This window comes from Xiphophorus maculatus, chromosome 2, assembly GCF_002775205.1.
Source record: "Xiphophorus maculatus strain JP 163 A chromosome 2, X_maculatus-5.0-male, whole genome shotgun sequence".
Taxonomy (NCBI): Eukaryota; Metazoa; Chordata; class Actinopteri; order Cyprinodontiformes; family Poeciliidae; genus Xiphophorus; species Xiphophorus maculatus.
The window spans coordinates 26,977,001-26,998,075 of NC_036444.1; the positions used below are offsets into that span (position 1 = coordinate 26,977,001).

Genomic DNA, 21,075 nt, shown 5'->3' on the forward strand with positions numbered 1-21,075 from the left:
CTTAAACTCTTGACTTTCATTCTGTCTGGTGAATTAACTGAGGAGGAGGAGGAGGAGGAGGAGGAAGCATTAAATGGGAGCCGCTGCTCGTCATTCTGATGAGTTCTTTCCCCTGGACAGTTTGACGTTAAGTCATGCAGTCCTGGCACCAGTCAGGGTTTCCTCACGGTACTTCATTTAAATGTACGGGAGAGGAAAAGTTTTTCATTACAGACTTCACACACAAAACAAACAGACATTCAAATGGGAGGCTTTAGTAAAATCTTGACCGAGCGCTCTGTAGAACACGCAAACATGGCGTATTCTACATCCAGAACCGTGTTTCCTGATCCGCTTCGTCTCATCCCTTAGATCAGGGGTCTCAAACTCCAGTCCTCGAGGGCCGCTGTCCTGCAACTTTTAGATGTGCCTCTGCTGCACCACACCTGAATAGAATAATTAGGTCGTTAGCAAGGCTGGGAGAACTGATCTACACAAGGAGGAGGTAATTAAGACATTTCATTTCAGTGTTTTGTAGCTGTGGCACATCTAAAAACTGCAGGACTGCGGCCCTCAAGGACTGGAGTTTGACACCTGTGCCTTAGATGATCGGATGAAAATACAGATGGTGTTTTTACGGCTCCACAACGGGGCTGGAGCTGATGCTGCAGGCACAGAACCGCTGCATATGTCTAGGGAACAGGACTCGATTCAGTTCACAAAAACTTTACCATTAATGGCGTCTTGATCAATGTATCTTCAGAGTCGTCGACGATGTCCTGGATGATACTATCGGTTGCTAATCCTCATCATTTACTTTAAATCTCTGTGTAGCTAAACGGTTAGAAACCCGGGCAATGAGATGTTGGGACTCGAGTTTGTGATTAGGGCGGCTGAAAAAGAATATTTTCGTAATCAAGTACTCTATAGAATATTTTTGCGATTAATCGAGGAATTGGATCTCTCTCTCTCTCTTTCTTTCTGCGCTATCCAAATCGTTCGCTCCAAAACCGTCATGGCGCGGTTCCGGCAACAGAAAATCTCTCGTAGTCCAACCATCGCGCCACGCAATTCAACAATGCTTATCTGCCCCAAACTCTGACAAAACGCCGAACAATTCAACCTCATCCTGCTGGCACTTCACAACAACTCATAGGCAGAAGTGAGAGCGCTGCCCACCACAAATAATGATCCAGGCGGAACACGGTGCGCTACATAATAAAACACAATTTAACGAAGCTTCCAGGCAGATGTTAGTCGAGGAATTTTAATAATCGACCTACTCCAATCATTCGAGGAATCGTTGTAGCCCTAGATGTGATCCTTTGGACGGAAGAGACGGTTTGAACCTCCTCCTCTCTCTGGTCTGCATCCGCGGAGCCTCATTTCAGCTCCTCTCCGTTGCTTTGGGGTTGTAGTTCAGTTACTATCTGAGCTTTTGAGATGCTAATCAGCTGCTCCCAGTGGTAACAACAATACCTCGTGGCCGTGGTTACGCATGGCACGGCCAGGAACGCAGCAGTGGATGGAAAAACCCATTTGGCGGACCAAAATAGAACAATGATTATCTTCTCTGGAATTTGTTTATCCAGATTTTTCCAATGGAGCAAGCGGCGGGATCTGGTTCCAGTGCGACGAGGGCGGGCCTCAAGGAAAGAGTCGACCAAGTCAATGTCAGAGGAGCTACAGCAGATGAGTGGGCTCTTTTTTTCCCCCCACCTTGAAATTACTTTTAAAAACTCAGTTCCTGTGTATGACCTCTCCTTAGACGTATAAGAAAAGGGGCGGTCCAACAGAACAGATGGAGACACGGATTAGATTTCAATGCAGTTTAATTGATGATCACCAGGCTGTTTCCCTTTTACAATGGAGCTGCAGTAGTTCTAGTTTTACCAGTCAGAGTTAAAGAGACAGAGAGATATTTGATATTGCACATAGGAAGAAAGAAACTGAATCAAGATTAATACAATGCAATCCCCCCAGCATCCCCAAAAAGAAAAACAGAGAGAGAAAGAGAATCAAACAGAACTACCAATACAGCGTCTTCTTAACAACATGTTATAGGGCAAACAATAAAAGCACAGCCCGAGATTATATTACTGTAATTCATGTCAGTACCAGTTAAGACAATAAGCATTTTTTTTTCTCAAATATACCTCTTTAAAATAGCGCTGTCTTTTTTTTTTTTTTAATTATTATTATTATCTTCATGTTAAACAGTTACATTCAGGATTATAACTAAATAAATCACATGCAGAGAGATTAGATGGACAGATGACACCAGATGCTGTTTCTGAAATCTCCTAGCGCAGCTATGGACATGACCCGGAACCGAAAGACGCACTTTGTTCGTCCTTTCTGTAGCTTGACGGTATTTTTGTGTTGTTTCAGGAGTTTGTATGAGCTTGTCACTGAAGTTGGTTTCATAAGACAGGGTAGTTTAGTTTTCTGTCAGGTCTGTTCGTTCGGAGCGATCTGTAAAGGTTAATAGAACCATGTGGCTCTTCTGTTTCCGTCTGTATGGGTTTGGAGTCTGCATGTGTTTCAAGTCATATTCAGGAAAAAGTTGCAGCTGCAGTTATTTATCTGTTATTTATTTTTGTGTAGTTCACATGTTTGTAGTGGGAAAAGAAACAAGTTTAAAGGTTTTGTTGTTCCTGAACCAGAAAAAAAAAAATCTATTGTCCACCTTTAATTTTTATCTAAACTGGTGGGGAAAAAAACTTTTTTTTTTTCCCTTTTTCTTTTGCCCATTTTTGTTTTTAATCCAGCAGCATTCATGTGGTCGTACCAACTCTACATTCAGAAAAAGGAAACGGATCTCCTGTGCAGAACATTTTACCTCCTGTGAGGGCGAACAGTTCATTATTGAGCATTTCACAGCATTCTCTTGCGGCCTGGAGAACCCCAAGGCCGAGTATTTGGAATCTGCCAACTTAAAACACAACATTTTCACAACAAATCATTGCAACAACTCAAACCATCCATATTACCTAATGCACGCATTGAAAAAAACAACAACAAAAAAAAAGCAGCTTTCTCTTCCTAACTGACCACATTTTCAAAACAAGCAGTGAAAACGACCTTTTCTCAGACATTCAGGTATTGGTTTTGACCCGTCACTACGCCCTCCAGTAAACCAGCTCCTTCCAAACTAAGACAGTTTGTTTGTGCGTTCCCAGCTTTTTTTTTTTTTCTTTTTCTTTTTCTTTCCCCCCCCCCAACCGGCATCAAAATAACAAATTCATCAACAGCGGGATAAAATAAGCTGTCTTTTTTTCCTGAAGCATCACAAGTAGAGACAAAGGTTACAATGAATAGACATGAGCTTCTGCACCAGCCATCTTTGATTTACGACTAAAGGACAGCAGATGGAGCACACGGGTTTGGAAGATGAGGTGTGCAGTGCTGTCATGAGCCAGTTTTACAGCAAAAGAAATTGGCGCTGGTATCCTGCTAGCATGAGGTAGCAACGATGCCTTGCCTTCTGTGGAGTCGTTTCAAAATTTGCAAGCCAAGAATAGTTTCTTGTTCATAAATTGTAAAAGCCTGTGACAACAACAAGGTTGCTTAAATAATAGCTCTTGATGGCAGCAGAGGTTTTTGATCAGGGTGATGTGGCTGTCCACCCAGGGTAATATGGCGTGGGGATGCCTAAAGCACATAACAAAAAACAAAAAAGTTTTCTTGTGCTTATTTGCTTATCCAGTCAATGGAGAGTGGGGACCCCGTAGTGTTCATGCAACGCCAGAAAGTTGCTCATACTTTCTGGCGTTGGTTGGTGACAGGTTTTTAAATTGAAAGGTTAATTCATTGTTTTTAAAAGACCTGTTATCATATTTGATCATAGTCATTCAAAACACTTTGATCAAATCTATTGAAGAACATAATTTGCGGTACATGAAACTTTTTTATTACATTTGTGAGGACAGTTATCCTTCCAATGCTTTTGTTGGCGTCAGGATTCCCTTTGACTGAGACAAATCTGGAAAACATGATGCATAAAAATTCAACTTGTGACGCCCAAGGCTATCGCCACCAATGATTTTACTTCCTGGAGGGTTACAAAATGAAATACTGGGTTTGCAGAATTGTTTATATGGAGTTTGGGGGCTTGTCCGGGGTGACGCTAGAGCCAGTTCAAAGCTCAGGATTGAATCAATCAACAACAAATGATAGACAAAAGGACAAAAATCTAAACAAAGGAAGGCAAAAATATTGGCTGAAATGTAATTCTTATTTAAGCAAAAAAATAAAATTAAATGCCTCTTTAACTCTCCAAACAACTTTCATATCCGTTAAAATTATGCTATTCTGAGAAATCTGCAGTGCTCTAACAGAAATGTAATCGCCTATAAAGAAGAAAAATCATTTAGTGTAATTAAAAATGTCCGGCCTATGCTCACACACACAGTCCTACACCTAACACATCCCTGCATTTCAAAAGCCACAGAAAAATCATTCATGCTCAGGCTTTATAACATTTCCTGGGAATTACAACACGCGGTTATTTTCTACAGATTTTGCTCCGTGTCGTTACGGTCGGGGGGGAGGGAAGGTCTGGTTCTTGCATATTCTTTGACTCTACAAATGAATTATCTCCTGTGACGGCACTGACAACTTGCACCTCCACGGCAGACAAAACTCAACATTTAAACTCTCCTCTCCCGCTTCAGAAAAGTGCGTTTGTATTTGGCCTGACGTTCCTCTCCACGACGACGTGGATCCAACCTGATTTTCCCGGGTTCAAAAGTAAATGATGGGCTGGAAACTTCAGCTCTTTTGTTTTAGAAAAGTGTGTGCAGTCAACTCCGTACGATATTTTCCAACTGCGGCTTCAGTGTGTGTTGAATCATTTTTTTTATTTGAAAATTGTGTCGGTTTGACTCGCCCTTGTTTGTGGCTCTACTTCAAAATGGCTGACACGTCCCTAAAATATCCCCCGCTCTCTGAAAGCCCCACCTAAAGGCACGTAGAGTAAGAGCAGCCTCCCACAGCACCCTTCACACATTTGTTTTTCTCGTAAAATAAACCCAATCATACAAATATTGCAGTTTCCAGCGCCATATCGTTCCCAGTGATGGGGCCGCGCAGAAGAGCTTTGCTACATTTGTCACAGGTCACCGCCTGTCCCCCTAAATTCACTTTGCTGTTGTATTGACAGAAATGGCTTAATGTGACTGAACATAAGGAGACGACGACAATGTTTCACCTTCTTCTCACTTCGTTTGAAATTTACTGCGCTGATAAACAATAAGTCTTAACGCGTACTGGAGAAATACGGCAACAAAGACAACGGCGTAGATTTAACGAAGCGTCACGTGAATCACGTCGAAGCGTTCCTCTGCCTGCCGCCTACACCGAGTTCACTTGAGCACGGACAGCCGAAGACTGAAGTAAGCTGTCAACGCCCGAGGGTTGACTAAAGAGAGAATTAACCCTACGCAGCTCACGGAAACCATCAGAGCTACAAATGCAAGCATCATGCAGCGGATAAGCTGTGAAAGCCGAGAAGAAGAAAAACAGTTTCAAACAGAGCCGACAGAGGGCGGAACCTCCTACAACTTCAACCACAGAGGACGGGTAGGAGCGGTTTTAGTCACAAAACATCTATTTGTGTCGTTATTAAGATCATACAAATGCTACTGAGCTGAGAGCTGGATTGGAAAAGGATGCGTTGTGTTGTGGAGAGACAAGAGAGCTTTGAATGATGTGTTCATGGTAACGGTGGCTGTGCAGTCTGTTAGCAGGTCACTGTTTAAGCAAGTCATGTTGGAAAATTCTGATTTCATTTAGATCTCAAAGGTGTTTTTTTGGGGGGGGAGCAGATTTCCAATCGGTGCTTGTCAGTGGTTGGGTTTTTAAATGCTCTTGAATGGGATTGAAGCTCAAAAACCGTGTCAAGGTCAGCGAAGAAACTCACAAGCGTTATTTTGCGCGCTAACCCCAACTATTACAAATCACAGGCCTAGGAGTTTTCAGCGACTGATCGATACAGTAAGAAGCGTTTGAAGGAGCGTCGAGCGCTGCTTGCTCTCGCTCAAAATCCGGACGATGAGACGGGCGGTGGTGATGGAGGAGTGGGTCGGGGGAAGGATGGAGCTCAGAACTCGATCTTGCAGGCGGGGAACGACTCGTCCTGCATGACGACGGTGCTGCTGGAGGCCAGAACCATGATGTTTAGGTCCTGCTGTCTCTCGTGGGTCTGCTGGTACCAGTCCCGGGTAACCTCTGTGTCATGAGTCGGTATCACCGTCACCTGTCACAGCACAATTGGGTTGTTTAATGAGAGCGACAGGAGGGAATGTTCGGCGCTTTGCAAAGTATCTGGATGTTTTAGTCAAAATTACAACCAATAATTTCAATGAATTAAAATGTCCTTGAGTCCAATCACTCAAAATGCAGCTGCAAATGTCGATATCTATGGATTAGGGATGCACTGACCCATATTTTTCACTTTCGATACTGATACACATATCTGGGGTTTAGCATCGGCCCATAGCGATCCGATACAGGAAAAACTCTGCTGAATTGAATTACATTTTTTTCTTTTTCAACACAGACATAAATGCACTCAATTACTGATTTGTTTGCTAACTCTGCACCAGAGGATCACCCTGAAATACACCCATAGCTTCACAAGCTTGGTCAAACATGTAAAAACAACTTCAATTTGTTCAGTCAGTGCAATTAGGAATATAACGGATAATGCAAAAAGAAATAGAGAAAATGAAACAAAAACAATAGGTTTGGTCAAACATGTTAAAAATAAACGGCCACCAAACTGCTTTCAGAAAGTGCAATGAAGAATTGTAAACATAATGTAAAATAAATAATAAAGCATGATGTCGCTCAGAGTACAAAGCGTAAAATTAGACTGAAAAGATCTGCCCTTATGGATCAGGCACCGTGTCACCGATATTCGATCTAGAATATTTTTTTAATATCAGGACCGATACAGATATTAATATCGGATCAGTGCGTCTCTACTACAGACTGAAGGTATTGTCTCTCTGAGATGGGCTCAATAAGCTTTTAGCAAAAAAAAAAAAAAGGTTGTCATTTCACTTTCAAGTTCAAATCATGCTCTACTCTGTTGGTTTATCACATAAGACACTTTGAGATTTGAGGCTATTACATGACGACATGTGAAGGAGTTTAACTGTTGTAAACACTGCAGTCTCCATGTGTTCATGTGAACATGTGAAGGTTTCAGGTACCTGTAAATTGGAGCCCCACTGAGCTTTCCCCTCCAGCAGAGCATCCAGAACTCCACGGCTGGGCTCTCCGCTTCCCGGGTCATTCCCGCTCACCACGTAGTACGCGGCCCGCACTCTCTTGAAGAACTCCTGGTCCACGTTCTTGGCACTGCAGTGGTTGGGCACATAGGCCAGGTCTACATACACGGGCGGTCCCGGGGGAACAGCTGTACTAGTTTTCTGGGAGCTGTTTCCTGGATATGAGGGAAGACACACAGTGGTGGAACGAAGGAGAGCAGCTCATTTATCAACTGAACTAATTACTTCCAATTTGCACATAAACCTCAGCAAAATACGTCATATAATCTACATTACTACCAAGCCAATGAGACTTTCTGAGTCACTGCAGCCAAATAGACAACTTCCAACCTTTTGAGAAGTTTAAATTTAAACATTTTATATTCAACCAATAAGATTCTCTCTGACAGGAAATGAGACGGCCATCTCTCAAAAGATCATAAAACATAAAAGTAGTATACATTTTTAAAGGAAAAAAATATAAAGTAGCCTTCTAAAATGGCATGTCAAACATTATTTATTTACTTCTTAATGTCAATGAAAAAATCCTTATTGGGATTACAGCGTCAGCTTCTGATTGCTGACCAGCTTTTACACATCTTTGGTGATGAGCTCCAGGGTTAGAAGACCTCCATACATCACCCTAATCTTTAACTCACTGCATACATTCTCTGGTGGTTTCAAATCAGCACTGTGGCTGGGCCACTCTGAAGCATGAATGTCACTTCCAGTCAGAAGACAGATATTGGTCAAATCTAAATCTGTTGGAGGTATAAATAAGTTCGAGGTTCATATGTGTAGAAATAATTCTGTTATTCTATTTTGTGAATGCTGTATACTTCCTATATGTGTTTATAAACAATAAGAGTACTCTTTGAGTAACTATTTACTGATGATAGTGATAATGTATTGTAAAATAAACATGTTCTTGCTTTTGAGTGCCAAATGAAAATGTCTGAATCAAACATTGCTGTGTAAGGCAGTTAATCTGACTCATTCACAATGAAAACGAGACGGGCATCTCTACAAAGACCGCAAAAAATGTAAAAGAATCCGTTTTGAAATATGAACTACTTTAGTTGTTTATACATATTTAAATATAAAATGGCATGTCAAAAGTATAAACCCTTTGCAGTTGCAGAAAAAAAATCACAGTATTATGAGGTTCTTATAGTAGAAGCTTGAAAGTCTTCTGTTTGTAAAGATTCACTGAAGACATACTAAAATGGATGTTGTTGAAGTGTTTTACCAAAGACTTCTTCAAGAACCCTTTTATACTTCACAGGGTTGGTGTAGCAGCAATCTGTGCTTACTGATACCGAAAGACTGCTGGAATAAGTTGAATGAAAAACCAGTTGATATAATTTTGCCTTTAATGGCGTGACAATCGGCACTTCACAATGTAGAGAGTTTCGGGGAAAGGTCTTGTGTCCTAATTCAGTACTTTGAAATCACAAATCGGATTTACTTATCAAAAGACATGAACAGAAAACAGTATTCAACTCTGCCTGGGAAATTATTTGTGCGTCCACTATATCTAACATAACATGTGAATCAGATTTAAGTCAGTCTGGGATCTGCATATTTTTCATGGTGATGCTATGTTGAATGAAATGTGGACTTTAACACACCTGAACTGCTCTTGATGCCGTTGACCAACCCTTTCCCAGGGTTCAGGAGCTCACTCCTCGAGCCTTGCGTCTCAGACATTTTGATCAGTCTAGAGCTTCTGTCTGTGTCCTTTCTCCTGAGGGAGGCGGAACGAGGTGAGCCGGAGTCCTTGGACTTCACCGGAGTAGTAGACCTCTTCCTGGCATCACCCTTACGAGCAGGAGAGGCTGACTTTGGTTTGCCCTTTCTGAGGCCTTTCTTCTTCAGAAGTTTCTCTGTGCCGCTGTGGTCGTTGAGAAGAGCCTCTGGGTCGACCATGCAGACATCTGGATGGGGCGGATGGGGCAGGGGGTCTTTTATAGGGGCCGGGAGGGGATCGTGGGGTTTCTGAGACGAGCGTGGTGAAGATCCATGGTGGCTGCTTCCAACTCCAGAGGCAGATTTGTCCACTGGCAGATGCTCTGCATCTTCATCAGAGTCCAGATTTCCCTCAGCAGTTATAGATGGACACTCCTCTGTTTCCGGAGGGACATCAGAGTCTGACTGTGAAGGTAATGACTCACTGACTGACGTCGGAGGCGTCTCTTCCCCGGCTAATGTGACAGCCAAACCAGAGGACATTGCTCCCGTCACCTGGTGTGTCCCCTGTCCAGCTTCACCATGGTGACTCTGAGCGTGATGGCGTCTGTGCTTGTGCGACCTCCTTTTCACTGAGTGTTGCTCGTGCTCGTCCTCGTCTCCTTCCTGGGAGCGGTCACTGTGTCCGTCCTCTTCACCCTCGTCGCTGGAGAGGTGGTGAAGACTGGGGTTGATGAAGGAGGGAGAAAGCTCACCCTTGCGGTGTTTATACTCGCAGGACGAGTAAGCCTCAGGGTAGGCAGAAGAAGTTGCTCCAGTGTTCAGGTCAAAGGGACGACCAGTCTTTATGTCTGCTTTGCTAGGTGCTTCTGTGTGGTAAGAGTCTGACGTAGTATGAGAAGTGGCCCCCCATTCCTTAGTTTCCTCATCTGCTACTTCGTCTCCATCATCGTAGTCTGGTGGAGGGGTGCCTGGATAGTCCTCAGGCCTCTGCAAAAGCTCCCAGTCTGATAAGCTGCTCTTTCTCCTTACTTCTAACCTCACTGATGGCTTCTCTAAGAAGCTTTTGTCCTCCCATTTTTCTGCCTCCACTTGTTTCCCAGTTTCTATGTTTTCGCTCACCTTAGGGTCAGTTGTTTCTTTCCTATCTTCTATACTTCCATCTTTACAAGTCTTTTCATCCAGTTTCTTCTCTTCTGTCTTCTGTTTGGTGCCTATGTCGCTAATTGTTTCTGTCTTTTCATCTTTTCCACTTATTTCTTTTTCCTCTATATGGACGTCTTCCTTCATATGTTCAGTAGCTCCTTTTGTCGTCTTATCCTTTAAATCTGTTGTGGCACATGAGGTTTGAGTGGCTCCAATGTCACTTGGTGGAGTTACTGAGGCTGCATGTTGAGTTGTTTCTGTTGTCACGGCAAGTTGAGACTCGGTACTGGTAGAGGTGATGGTGATGGTCTTTTCCTCTGTGAACTGAACTGTACTCTCTGCTGAATACATTTCAGTCTTTGAGGAAAAAGCCTCCTTTGGGTCAGACACTTGGATTTTTTGACATTCAATGCGGCATGGCAGGGTGCTGTCCTCCAGTTCAAGTGTTTCAGGCTCCTTGTTCTTGGACCCCTGGTCAGAGGAGTCAGCCCTTTGGAGAGGAGAGACATCAAAGTGAATTTCTGATATAGATGGACTGTCGGGGAAAGCTACTGGTTTTATGTTTGGTTGGGAAGTTGCAGGGATGGAGGTTGATATCTCAGTACTCTGCTTTATATCAGCGTTTTGCTCTTGATCCTCAGGCTTCTTGGGAGTGGCAGATGAGTCCACAGACGATGGCTTGGACATTTCTCCTGCTGGCTTTGTCATCACCTCCAGGTATTCGTCCCTCTTTAAACCTCCGAAACACGAGCCTGTGGACGCCGCTTTAAATGGAAGTTCCTCCTTGGCCAAAGATACCTCAGAAGTTGGTTGAGGTAAAGTTGCAACTTTCTCCTGGTTGAAAAGAGCAGATGTTGAGGCAGAAGATGAGTAACTGTATGATGTAGAGGAGTATGTTGAAGAAGAGTTTGTTAGGGTGGTGTAGGAGATATCTGATGAAGTAGTTTCATGTTCTGTCATGACGTCTGTGCACTGAAGATTTCGACTTTGGCTGAAATACCTAACGTCACTTGACTCGGACTGTCCAGAGGCATCTGGGAGGCCAGAGGTTTCTTTCTTTTCCACATTCAGCCCAACTTGGCTGTCCTCAGAAAAATCTCCAGATTTGCTCAGCCCACTGTCAGAAAGCGGAGGACTAGATGTAGGTTTGGGCATTTCCTCAGAATGACCAGATGTCAAAGAGCAGCTTATCAGTGTTCTCGTAGATGTTGCTTCTGTTGTTTCTTTTGTCACAAACTGAGACTCTGGTGGATGTAAAATGTTGGTGTCATCTTCCTTTAGCGCTTCAGATGAAACATGATCTATAGGTGGCGACCTTGTTGTCGGATCAAATAAATAATCTACTTCGTCTTTGTGTTCTATTTTTGTTTCATCAGAATGTTTTTGAGTATCTTCTGCTGTGATACCGCCTTCATCTGTTTTAGGTGTTCTGTCTAAATCTTGACTTTTTGTCTCAGGTTTTGAAGCTGTTGTGTCTCTAATTGTGCTCTCCTGTTTGTCACCTCCATCTGTTTTGCCCATGTCTATGACTTGTGAAGCTGAGCCAACATCAGGAGTTGTTTTACAGGCTGACTGCTCTTTGAGGAAACCTGATTCAGACAACTGGGACATTTTATTTGAGTCCTCTGTCTCCTCCAACTTAGTGCTGTCATTAGAACCGCGTCGGCACATTTCTTTTTCTGACTGCTCCCTCGCTCCCTTTTCCATATCTATATCACTCGACATGTCCTCTTCTTCCTCCTCTTCGTCTTCCTCGTCATCATCGTCAACACTGAAATCCTCTCCCTCTACCAGCAGCCTTTTGTCCACGAGGATTTCTTTTCTCTCTGGAAAATGTAAAGACTTACAAGGAACAGAGCTGCTAATTTTACTGAAATCAGATGCCAGGACATTGTCATCGATATCAGCTCCCACACATGCGGCTGTAGCGCCGCTCCTTGAATCAACTGGAGGATCTTGTCTCACTGAAGACGACATGCGTTGAGGTAAAATGTCTTTTTCTGCAGGTGAATGCCGACCAGATGGAGAGCCATCTTCCTCCTTCGGACGATCAGAACTTCCCTCTTTATATTTGAATGACCCAGCATACTTTTCTTTCTGTTCTTCCGTCTTCTCCTTCTCTGTGATTTCTCCAAATGTTCCACCGGTCGCCCCTAGGTCTGCGTGACCCCTTAGAGCTGAAACCGTTTCCTCTCTTAAAGAGATGGCTGCAGGCTGAATGTCAGCAATGTCACCCTCTTGTGTTGGTTGTATCTGAGAAGTTGAAGCACCTCCTTCCATCATTTCTTCTTTCTCTTTCTCTGATTTTTCAGGTTTGTCTTCTTTGGTAGTAAATGAGTATGACTCGGCAGCTTGGGATGTTTTGTTGTCTTGCATGTTTGTGGAGAAATAGCTCTTGTCAACACAAGGTGAATCTGCTCTTTCTTCTCTCTGACTCTCTTCCTCTTGGCCTTTCTCTCTGTCTTCGTCTCTAGGGGAGGCACTTCGGCTGTGGTGGCTGCTCTTCTCGCTCTCTGTGAGGGACACCGGGCTGTAGTCGACTCTGCTGAAGGACAGCGGTTCTTCTTTGTACTGATCATCTAATAGAAACATGGCTCCTCCACTTTCTGCCTGGCTCGCTCTTCGGTTATCATCAATGCACATATCAGAAGTGGTATCAAAGCCTGGAGAAATCTCAGCATCTTCTCTTCTCTCTGGATCTTGGCCTTTAGGGATGGGCTTTTCATCTGGATCATACTTAGATGCACCAAAAGTTTCTGTCTCATCTCCGAGGCTTTCACTTATAATCTCTGTTTTTAAGCTCATTTTTTCACTTGAATCTGTTTTTACACTGCTGGTGGTGTCTCTAGCATATTCAGATTCTTTATCAATCAGGAAATATGAACAGGGTTGTGACAGTCCTGGAGATACCACCTCCCTTTCTCCTTCCATCTCCCGTTCTGCTTCTTTTGCTTGTTTCTCATCTGGCCTGTTCTTTTCTGAGCCACATATACTTGAGCTCAGCTCAGACGGTATGCGTTTCTCTTGTTGGAATGTTTCGTCCACACTGGACTGGCTCTCTGTGCTCGAAAGTGTGCTGCTCCTTGGTTGGCTGTCGGTACTAGATACTGTTGACAACATGGGCTTTGTCTCAGTGGCTTGTGATGCCGGTTCTGCTTTGACAGCTGCACTACTGCAAACTGCTTCCTCCTCCTTTGATGTAACAATATCAAGAGTCGACTCCGGCTTGGCGAGTGGAGCAGCTGTGGTTTCTGTTTTCACAACATCTTTGTCAACTTCAGGTGCAAGTCTGCTTTCTTCTTTTCCAGAGTCTTTGATGTCCTCATCCAGGGAGGGTTCCTGCATCGTCAGAGTGGGTATGATCACCGCGGGAAGCTGAAATGCAGCAGGCGTAGTTTGGTCACTTGTTTGGGGAGTCTGCGTTAGAGTCACACACACAGAGGAAATATCATGGTCAGATTTTCTTGACTCTACTGACAAAGGTCGGGAACCCGCTCCTCCCATGCAGATGTCCTCCTCTTCTTCATCCTCTCTGTCTTCATCTGATGACTGGACCACAAATGCAGGTTTGTGATCTGACTTGGGGGTCAACATTGCTTCTCCTGATATTTCCTGAGAAGGTTGTTTGATGCCTTTGTCCTGGTCTTTCTCCTGCACTTCCTCTTTCTCCCATTTTTCCTCTTTAGTTTGATCTGCTTCAATGTAGTCGGGCTTTGCTTTCTCTGTGACATCGACTTTTATGCATACAGCATCCTTTTCTTGAACCATCTTCACATCTTCAGCTGGTTTTGGTTTTTCTTCCTTAATGTCCTCGGTCTCATAAGTGTAGTCCTTCTCTTGCTCTTTCTCCATTTTCTGTTCTTTGCTCAGCTCGGCAACATGCGCATCGTCTTTTTCTCTCTCCATCCTCTCTTCTGAACTAATGACCTTCAATTCTTCCTCTTGTTCTTGTGGCTCCCCTTGGATTTCTCGGAAAGACATACCAATGTCATCTTTCAGCACAAATCCCTGTTGTGTTCCTTCTGAGAAAGTTTCCTTCCCTGGATGGATTCCAGACAGTTTATCAGAACCTTCTTCAAGTGCATTTTCATCACCAACACTTGTTTCTTTTTTATCATCCATCTTGGATTCTGACAGAATGGGATACTTATCGTTCTCCTCTGTGATGCTAGTTGTTGGAATGTGCGTCTCCTTGATGACCTGACTCTCCTGCTTCATTTCACCTTTTTCTTCTTTAAGAGCTTCAACCTTAGATGACTCCTTGTCTTTTGTGTCAGAGAGTGGTTCAGTGGTGTCCTTCATTTGTTCTGACATGAGTTTTTGGTCAGTAACGTCCTCCTGGGGTTGTTTCACAGAAACATCTCCTTTATCCTCCACCTTTCCATCCTTAGAAATTTCAGCAGCGTCCTTTTCTTTCTCCTTTTTATCAGTAACACATTCAATAACATCAATCTTTTCATCCTCTTTCTTAACCTTAACTACTTCAACATCAGGTTCTTCTATCATCGTCTTATTTGTCTCCTCTTTGTCCAGTTTTAAATCTGATGCACCATCCTTGGTTTCAACCTTCTTCTGCTCCTCTGCCTCTGCCGTTTTTTCAGTTTCCTGCTCTTTGCTGGGTTTCATGTCAGAAATTGTGTCCGTAGCTGTATCTTTCTCCTCCTTGGAGTGCAGGATATCTACACCATGATCGTGAGCTGTCGCTTGTTCTTCTTTGGACAGTTTGATAGGGATTGCCTCCTCTTTCTCTGCTACTGTCTCTTTTGCTCCCTCTGCTGTTCTGTCAACTCCACAAAGATCTTTACTGACTTCTTTGTCTTGTTCATCTCGTATCGTGGGAGTAGCCTCATTACCAACGTCCTTTGGGGTTGCTTCATCTTTGATTGTTTTGACATCTGGTACATGCTCACTTATTATTGCGTCGTCTTCTACTATTGGAGGTGCTTTGACAGCAGATGTGACATTTTCATGTGCTTTCTGCTGCTGCTCTTCTCCTGTGATGGGTCTTTCAGGTTGAAGCGTCTCTTTTGCTTCTTTGCTTGTTGTTGTAGTGGAGGATTCAGCATCTTTACCTATATTTTTAGGCACTTTGTCCATTTTGGTAACTTTGACTGCATCTTCAGTGTCTTTACTTTCTTTGTGCTCTCTTTTTTCTTCAGTTGTTGGCTTACCGACAGGAGTTTCCTTACTTGGTTCCTTTTCCTCAAACGTACTGGACTGAACAGCCATAGTATCTTCTATCTTCATGGCCTGCTTATTGTCTTCTTCTACCGTAGGTTTAAATAGGGATGCATCATCTTTGAGTGTAGTTAGATCCTTATTTTCTTCCTGGCAAGGCTCAGAGCATGGAATATTTTCCTTCTTTGAGATTTTCTCTTCCTGTTCAGTTGCTGACCTGTCTGCAGTGATCTCTTGACTCACTGTTATGTCTTTCTCTACTTGGGTGTGGCTGAATGTCAAGATTGCATCTGTACTAATTTCTTGCTCATCATCTTCTTTCTTGGTAAAAGGGGCTTTGTGTGCATCACTAATTTCTTCATCTTTTTTCGTCTCTTCTTCTCCTTGATCTGTAAGGGGCTTAGTGGGTGACACATCTTGTTTTACCACTTCTTTTTCCTCCTCCTGCTCTTCTTGTAGTTTGATGTCTGAGTCTTTCTCCTTTTTCGTCTCTTCTTTGGAAGACTCAGAAAATAGCACATCATCTGTCTTTCCCTCCCCCTGGCTCTCTTCCTTAACATCACTGATATCTGATGGCTGAACCTTTTCAACATCTTTTTCATGGGTCTTAATATGAAAAGTATCCATCTCTTTCTTCTCATTATCTTTTAAAATCTCTGCATCAGAAATATCACCCTTTTCCACCTCTATTTCCTTTAAGTCACCACCAATTTTGAGGTCAAGTTTATGCTGTTGTTTTCCATCTTCCTCTGTCTGTTCATCTTTGACTTGTTTGCCCTCAGAAGGCACAGCTTCTTTCTGTACTGGCTCATTGGTTTTGGTCTTATCTTTTTCTGTCTCTTTGTGATCATATTTAATAGCTTCCTCAATAGCTCCAGTATCCTTTGCTCCTTCTTTAGTAGGTGTAGTGTCATAAATATCCTCCTTTGTGGATATTTTCTCTGCCTTCTCATCCATGACGGACGTCACGGTTGAAACCGATTCCTGAATGACAGATTTCTGATTTTCTTCTTCCTTGGGTTCTTTGCGACCGGGGATCTCATCCGTATCTTTTTCATGCACAACACTGGTGACTTTAATAGCACATTTATTGTCATCATCATCATCATTGTCATCATCATCTTTTTTATCGTGAGCTAAGGAACTACTTTTCTCCTCTGGGAATTTACTTGACCCAGGCACTTTAGGTTCCTCCTCTCCGGCACGGCTGAAAGGATCCTCTTTGTCAGATGATGGGAGGGAATCCTCTTTGGCCCCAACAGGTAGTTTAGTTTCTGTTAAAGACGATGCAACTGCAGACATTAATTCTGCCTGTTTTCCTTCTACTTTTGGCACTGACGTAACATCTTTTTCTGTCTCTTTTACCACTACAGCCTCTTTAATGTCCCTTTCAAATGATTCATCCTCAGATCTTCCAGACATTTCTTCAAACTGGCCTACTTTCTGTCTCTCTACTTCTTTCTGCTTTTCACTTTCCTGGTCATCCTTCATTTTGGTTTGGCTGTCCTTTGTGGTGACTTCTTCAGAAAGTGCCTCCTCCTTAAGCAACTCAGAATCCAGGAAAACAGTTGTCTTGGTTTCTACTGGAGACTGATGAATTGGAGATTGAGCAGCACTCGAGGGTCCGGACTGTGGAGGAGACGCCATTTTCACAGTGATGTCATCCGGACTGAAGCAGCGCTCTTCGCTCTCTGAGGTTACTGAGTCAGATCCAAAGGGTCTTGTAGGCACAACAGAGGAAATGTCTTTAGGAGCTACTGCATCGATGTTTTCCTCCTCCACTGGTAGATGGTCTGGTTTGATGTCATGGCGAGTCTTTTCTGGAGATCTACTGCCAGAAACCTCCTCGTTGTCTGTTTTTTTGCTCTGCAGTATTTGAGATGCAGCATAACCCTCTTGAAGTTTTTCAAGAGAAATGTCAACGTTAGGGGTTTGGTCTTCTTCTTCCTCTTCGTCATCTTCTTCCTCCTCCTCTTCTGTCTTGTCAGGAGCTTCAGTTACCATCTTGTCCTCTGCAATAGGGAGCTGTAAATCATTAGACGGAGACTTGGACAGTTTGTCCTCTTCTAAGGAAGGTGGTGACAGACTTCCTGCAGAGGGTGGCTGCTCTTTGCCTTGGCATGTGCTTACTGCCGTTGAAGAAGAAGCCGGGGTCTTGAGCATTTCCTCAGCATGGGGTGCGACAACAGATGCCACTGATTGATCGTCCGCAATAGATGTAGGAAAGGAGGACATTTTGTCATATTCTGTGATGGACGTTGCAGAGGACACATGCTCCTCCTCTGCAAGGGGAGCAGTGATGATGTTGGTGAAAACAGAGACTTGCTCCTGCACACCTGGAATGAAACCTTTCTCTACCATGGCAGCTGCCTGCATCTCTCGCATTCCATGAATGTCCACAAAGGAATCCGTCTGATCTGGAACAGAGATATCGTAGACACCAACGTCATACTGGAGGTGAGGGATTCTCTCTTCTGCCTCCTCGTGGATCTCCTCATCAGAGATGGTCTGCTCTGTCTCAGAGTAGCCAGGGATCATCTCGTCCTGGATGTAGAAGACGGGTTCAGCTGCAGCGGCTCCTTCCATAGGCACCGCAGAGGGAATCTCACCTGTTTTGTTTTCGGCCTCATCTTCAGGCTTGACTTTGATCTCTTCATCTGCTATCACGTCTAAGTCCTCTACCTCTTCCAGTTCAGGTTTCTCCAGCCCCTCTTCTTCTTCCTCCTCCATCCCTGCTTCTTTTTCCTCCTCTTCTTTCCTGGATGGAGTCGTTTGGAACTGCTGTGCTGTCAAAGCTTTGTTGGACAAATATTCTGATTTCTCCATTTCTTCTGTCTCGTGTTTCCTGTCAAGTCCATCGTCCTTTGCCTCTGTCCACTTAGATTCATCTTCATCCACACCTATTCCCATGTCCTCCTCCTCTTCTTCCTCCAGGGCTTTCTTTTCTGCAGCGGGGGACTCTTCCTCCAACTCTTCCTCATCCTGAGATGCAGCTCCCTCATCCTCAAATATTTGCGCTTCTTCTAGTTCTTTCTCTTGAGCTGACTCTTTGTCTTTCCCTTCAGCTTTTGCTTCTGCATCTGGAGCTGACGCTGCCTTTTCAGGGGACTTTGGTTTCTGTGGGATTTCTGAAACTGCATCTGGCGCTTTGGCCTTCTCTTGGATTAGACTTTCTGCTATTGGCCCAGGGGAAACCTTATCACTCACAGGTAGCTCTGCTGATACAGCTTTTCCTTCATCTTTTTTCAGTTCTTCGAAATCCTTGCTGAGGTCTTCAGGTGTGGATACAGCTGTTGTACCCCCAACAGCAGCTTTTTTCTCACTGGGTTCGGGTTTAACAACCACAGGCTTTACTCCGTCTGCTTTGGGCTCAGCAGGTTCAGCCTTTGTGGCTTTGCTTTTTATTGTCTTGGTTTTACTTGACGCTTTCGCTTTATGTAAGGTCTTTCTGACTTCGGGTGTGAGAGGTTTCAGGTCAGGTTTGGTGATTTTTCTCAGCTCAAGTTTGGATCCATCCTTCTTCTTGTCCTCTTTGGACTTGGCCTCTTTCTTGTCATCTTTTTTGCCAGAATCATCTTTCTTTATTTTCTTTATCTCTTTCTTCTCTTTGTCTTTCTTCTCATCCATCTTTGACGCCCTTTCCTTTGAATGCTTTTTCACAGTTTTCTCTTTCAGTTTTTTCTTTTCTGGCACTTCAGTTTTAGATTTTATTGTTTTGGTTGGCTTCTTTTCCTCTTTTTTCTCTACAATATTTTCCTTTACAGAGTCACTTTTTGCTTCTGTTGCATTTGACACATCATCCTGTCCATCAGTTTCTTTCTTTGAGGTCTTTGCTGTGGTCTTAGGGGAAGATTTGAGACTTTCTTTGCTATCTGTTCTTTGTTTTAACTTTGTTTGTTTAATAACCGATGGAGGAGCTCCTGAAGCAATGTCCTTTTGCGTGGCTACAGGATACCTCAAGTAGTCGAGATGTTTTAGTTTTTCCAGCCCCTCTAAGATCTTGTTTTGTGGTGCATTCCCAGGGAACAACACTCTGATGATCTTTTCTGTAGGGCTGGCAGGTAGCCACACAACTAAGGCTGTAACTGATGTCAGGTAGGGCACAGATATTTCTCCTTCCTTCCCACTGGGCAGCACAATGCCAGTTTTGGCCTTGCTATTGCCAGCCCACTTCTGCATTAAAAATTGCATCTCTTTGCTATCTTTTACTGGGTTAAGAATATACATATCTAACCTCCCAACTCCCATCTTATGAAAAAGTGTAATGGGCTCGATGGTGTTGCTGACCACTCGATACAGGGGCTCTGGCTTGATTCCTAGTTTACTAAGGTACTGCAGAGTAAGCGAGGCCTCTTCGATGCTGCGTTTCACTTTGAGATTAGACTCTGGTAAACGGAGCTTCTCTGGCACGTTGAAGAAGACTACACCAAGCTCTGGAGAAATCAGGTTTTTCATCCAGTCGCTGTAGTTTGTGGAGCCTTGTGACTGCTCCTCCTCCTGTTCTGCGATCTTTCTCTGAAGAAGCCCATTGATACCCGGGAGGTTGTCGGCGCCGATGTGAGTGAGCAGAATCGAGTCGATGCGGTCCAGGTGACGGACCAGTTTCCAGAAGCAGGATTTCCTTTCAGAGCCTCCGTCCACTAGGATGTTGAAGCCGTTCACAGCAAAGAGCGCCGAGTCTCCCCGTCCTCCGGGAAAGATGTAGCAACATGGCTTCGACAGTTTCAGGAAGCCTCCGGAGGTGGGGGGCTCTAGCAGGTCGAAAGGCGAGGGGACATCTACAGTTTCAGAGACATACTCTGTGAACTCTGTGACACCCTCCATCTTGGGGAGAACAAGCTCTGGGTTTAGCTTGTACTCCAGGAACTCCCGCAGGGTCTGCTGCTGTCCCACGGAGCTCCAGCCCACCTCCCCACGGCAGGACACGGTGAGTGTTGCCTGCTGCTTGGGGGCTGCTGTTCCCAGCAATTCACTGACCTGCAGAAAAGACACCAGAGCATATTGTAGTCAGTGTTGGCATACATTAACGCGGAAAATTACTGATAGACTGCTGCATCCTAAATGCACAAAGGAGCATTACCGCAGGTGCTTCCTCCCAGCAGCTGTCGGACTCTATAACCATCACTCCTCCCAACAAACTCAAAAAGTCTTTACACATGCTGGAGTTTTCACAATCACCCACTCTGTTTTTACCTATTTTCTAAATAACATTTTCGCTGTTATTGCACAGCTGTTTTTCTGCACTGATATACTGTATTCTAAATTGTCTGTCTTTTGAAATGTTAAATACAAGTGTACCTTATTTACATTTTTAAAAAAGTGATTATTTCTTCTTTGTTCTTTGTATTGTAACGAATCTAAAATTAATAATAATAAAAATAATAATTTTAAAAAGTGATCCAACGCACTTGCACATCGCTTGAATTGTGAGTCTGATATGTCTATTCTTAATAAATGCACAGTTTTCCTGTTACATTCTTGTACAGGGTCTGGGAGTACCAGTCTTCAAATCTGTACACAAATTCCTTATTCAAAGGATTTATGTCTTTTTATTACATGAGCATACTATAACTTAAACCATTCCATTGTTATGTCATCCCAAACAGCGTGGTCTTGCCACCACCTTGCTGCGTGAGGATGGTGTGTTCAGGGTAATGTGCAGTAGAATTTATTCTGCTATAATACGACAATGTGAATATTTTTGCATATGACTAAATGTCTTTCAGTCTGCCAAAGCCGAGACCTTTTATTTGTGTTCTAACAGAGTTATTTTTGTTTTCATCCTGGGACGCCTGTCCTGGTCATA

The 21,075-nt window shown here is 43.6% G+C and overlaps 1 protein-coding gene across 1 annotated transcript in view; it reads right to left on the reverse strand.

The window, feature by feature from the left end:
- Positions 1 to 1,793: 1,793 nt before the first annotated feature.
- LOC102223486 (microtubule-associated protein 1B-like) overlaps positions 1,794 to 21,075 on the reverse strand; it is a 75,603-nt gene continuing 56,321 nt past the window's right edge. Inside the window, exons 5-7 of the mRNA XM_014471882.2 lie at positions 8,888 to 20,246; positions 7,200 to 7,432; positions 1,794 to 6,238 (exon numbers count right to left, since the gene is read on the reverse strand). Of these exons, the coding sequence (XP_014327368.2) occupies positions 6,083 to 6,238; positions 7,200 to 7,432; positions 8,888 to 20,246 (11,748 nt within the window). The 3' untranslated portion in view covers positions 1,794 to 6,082. The remainder of the gene's footprint in view (positions 6,239 to 7,199; positions 7,433 to 8,887; positions 20,247 to 21,075) is intronic.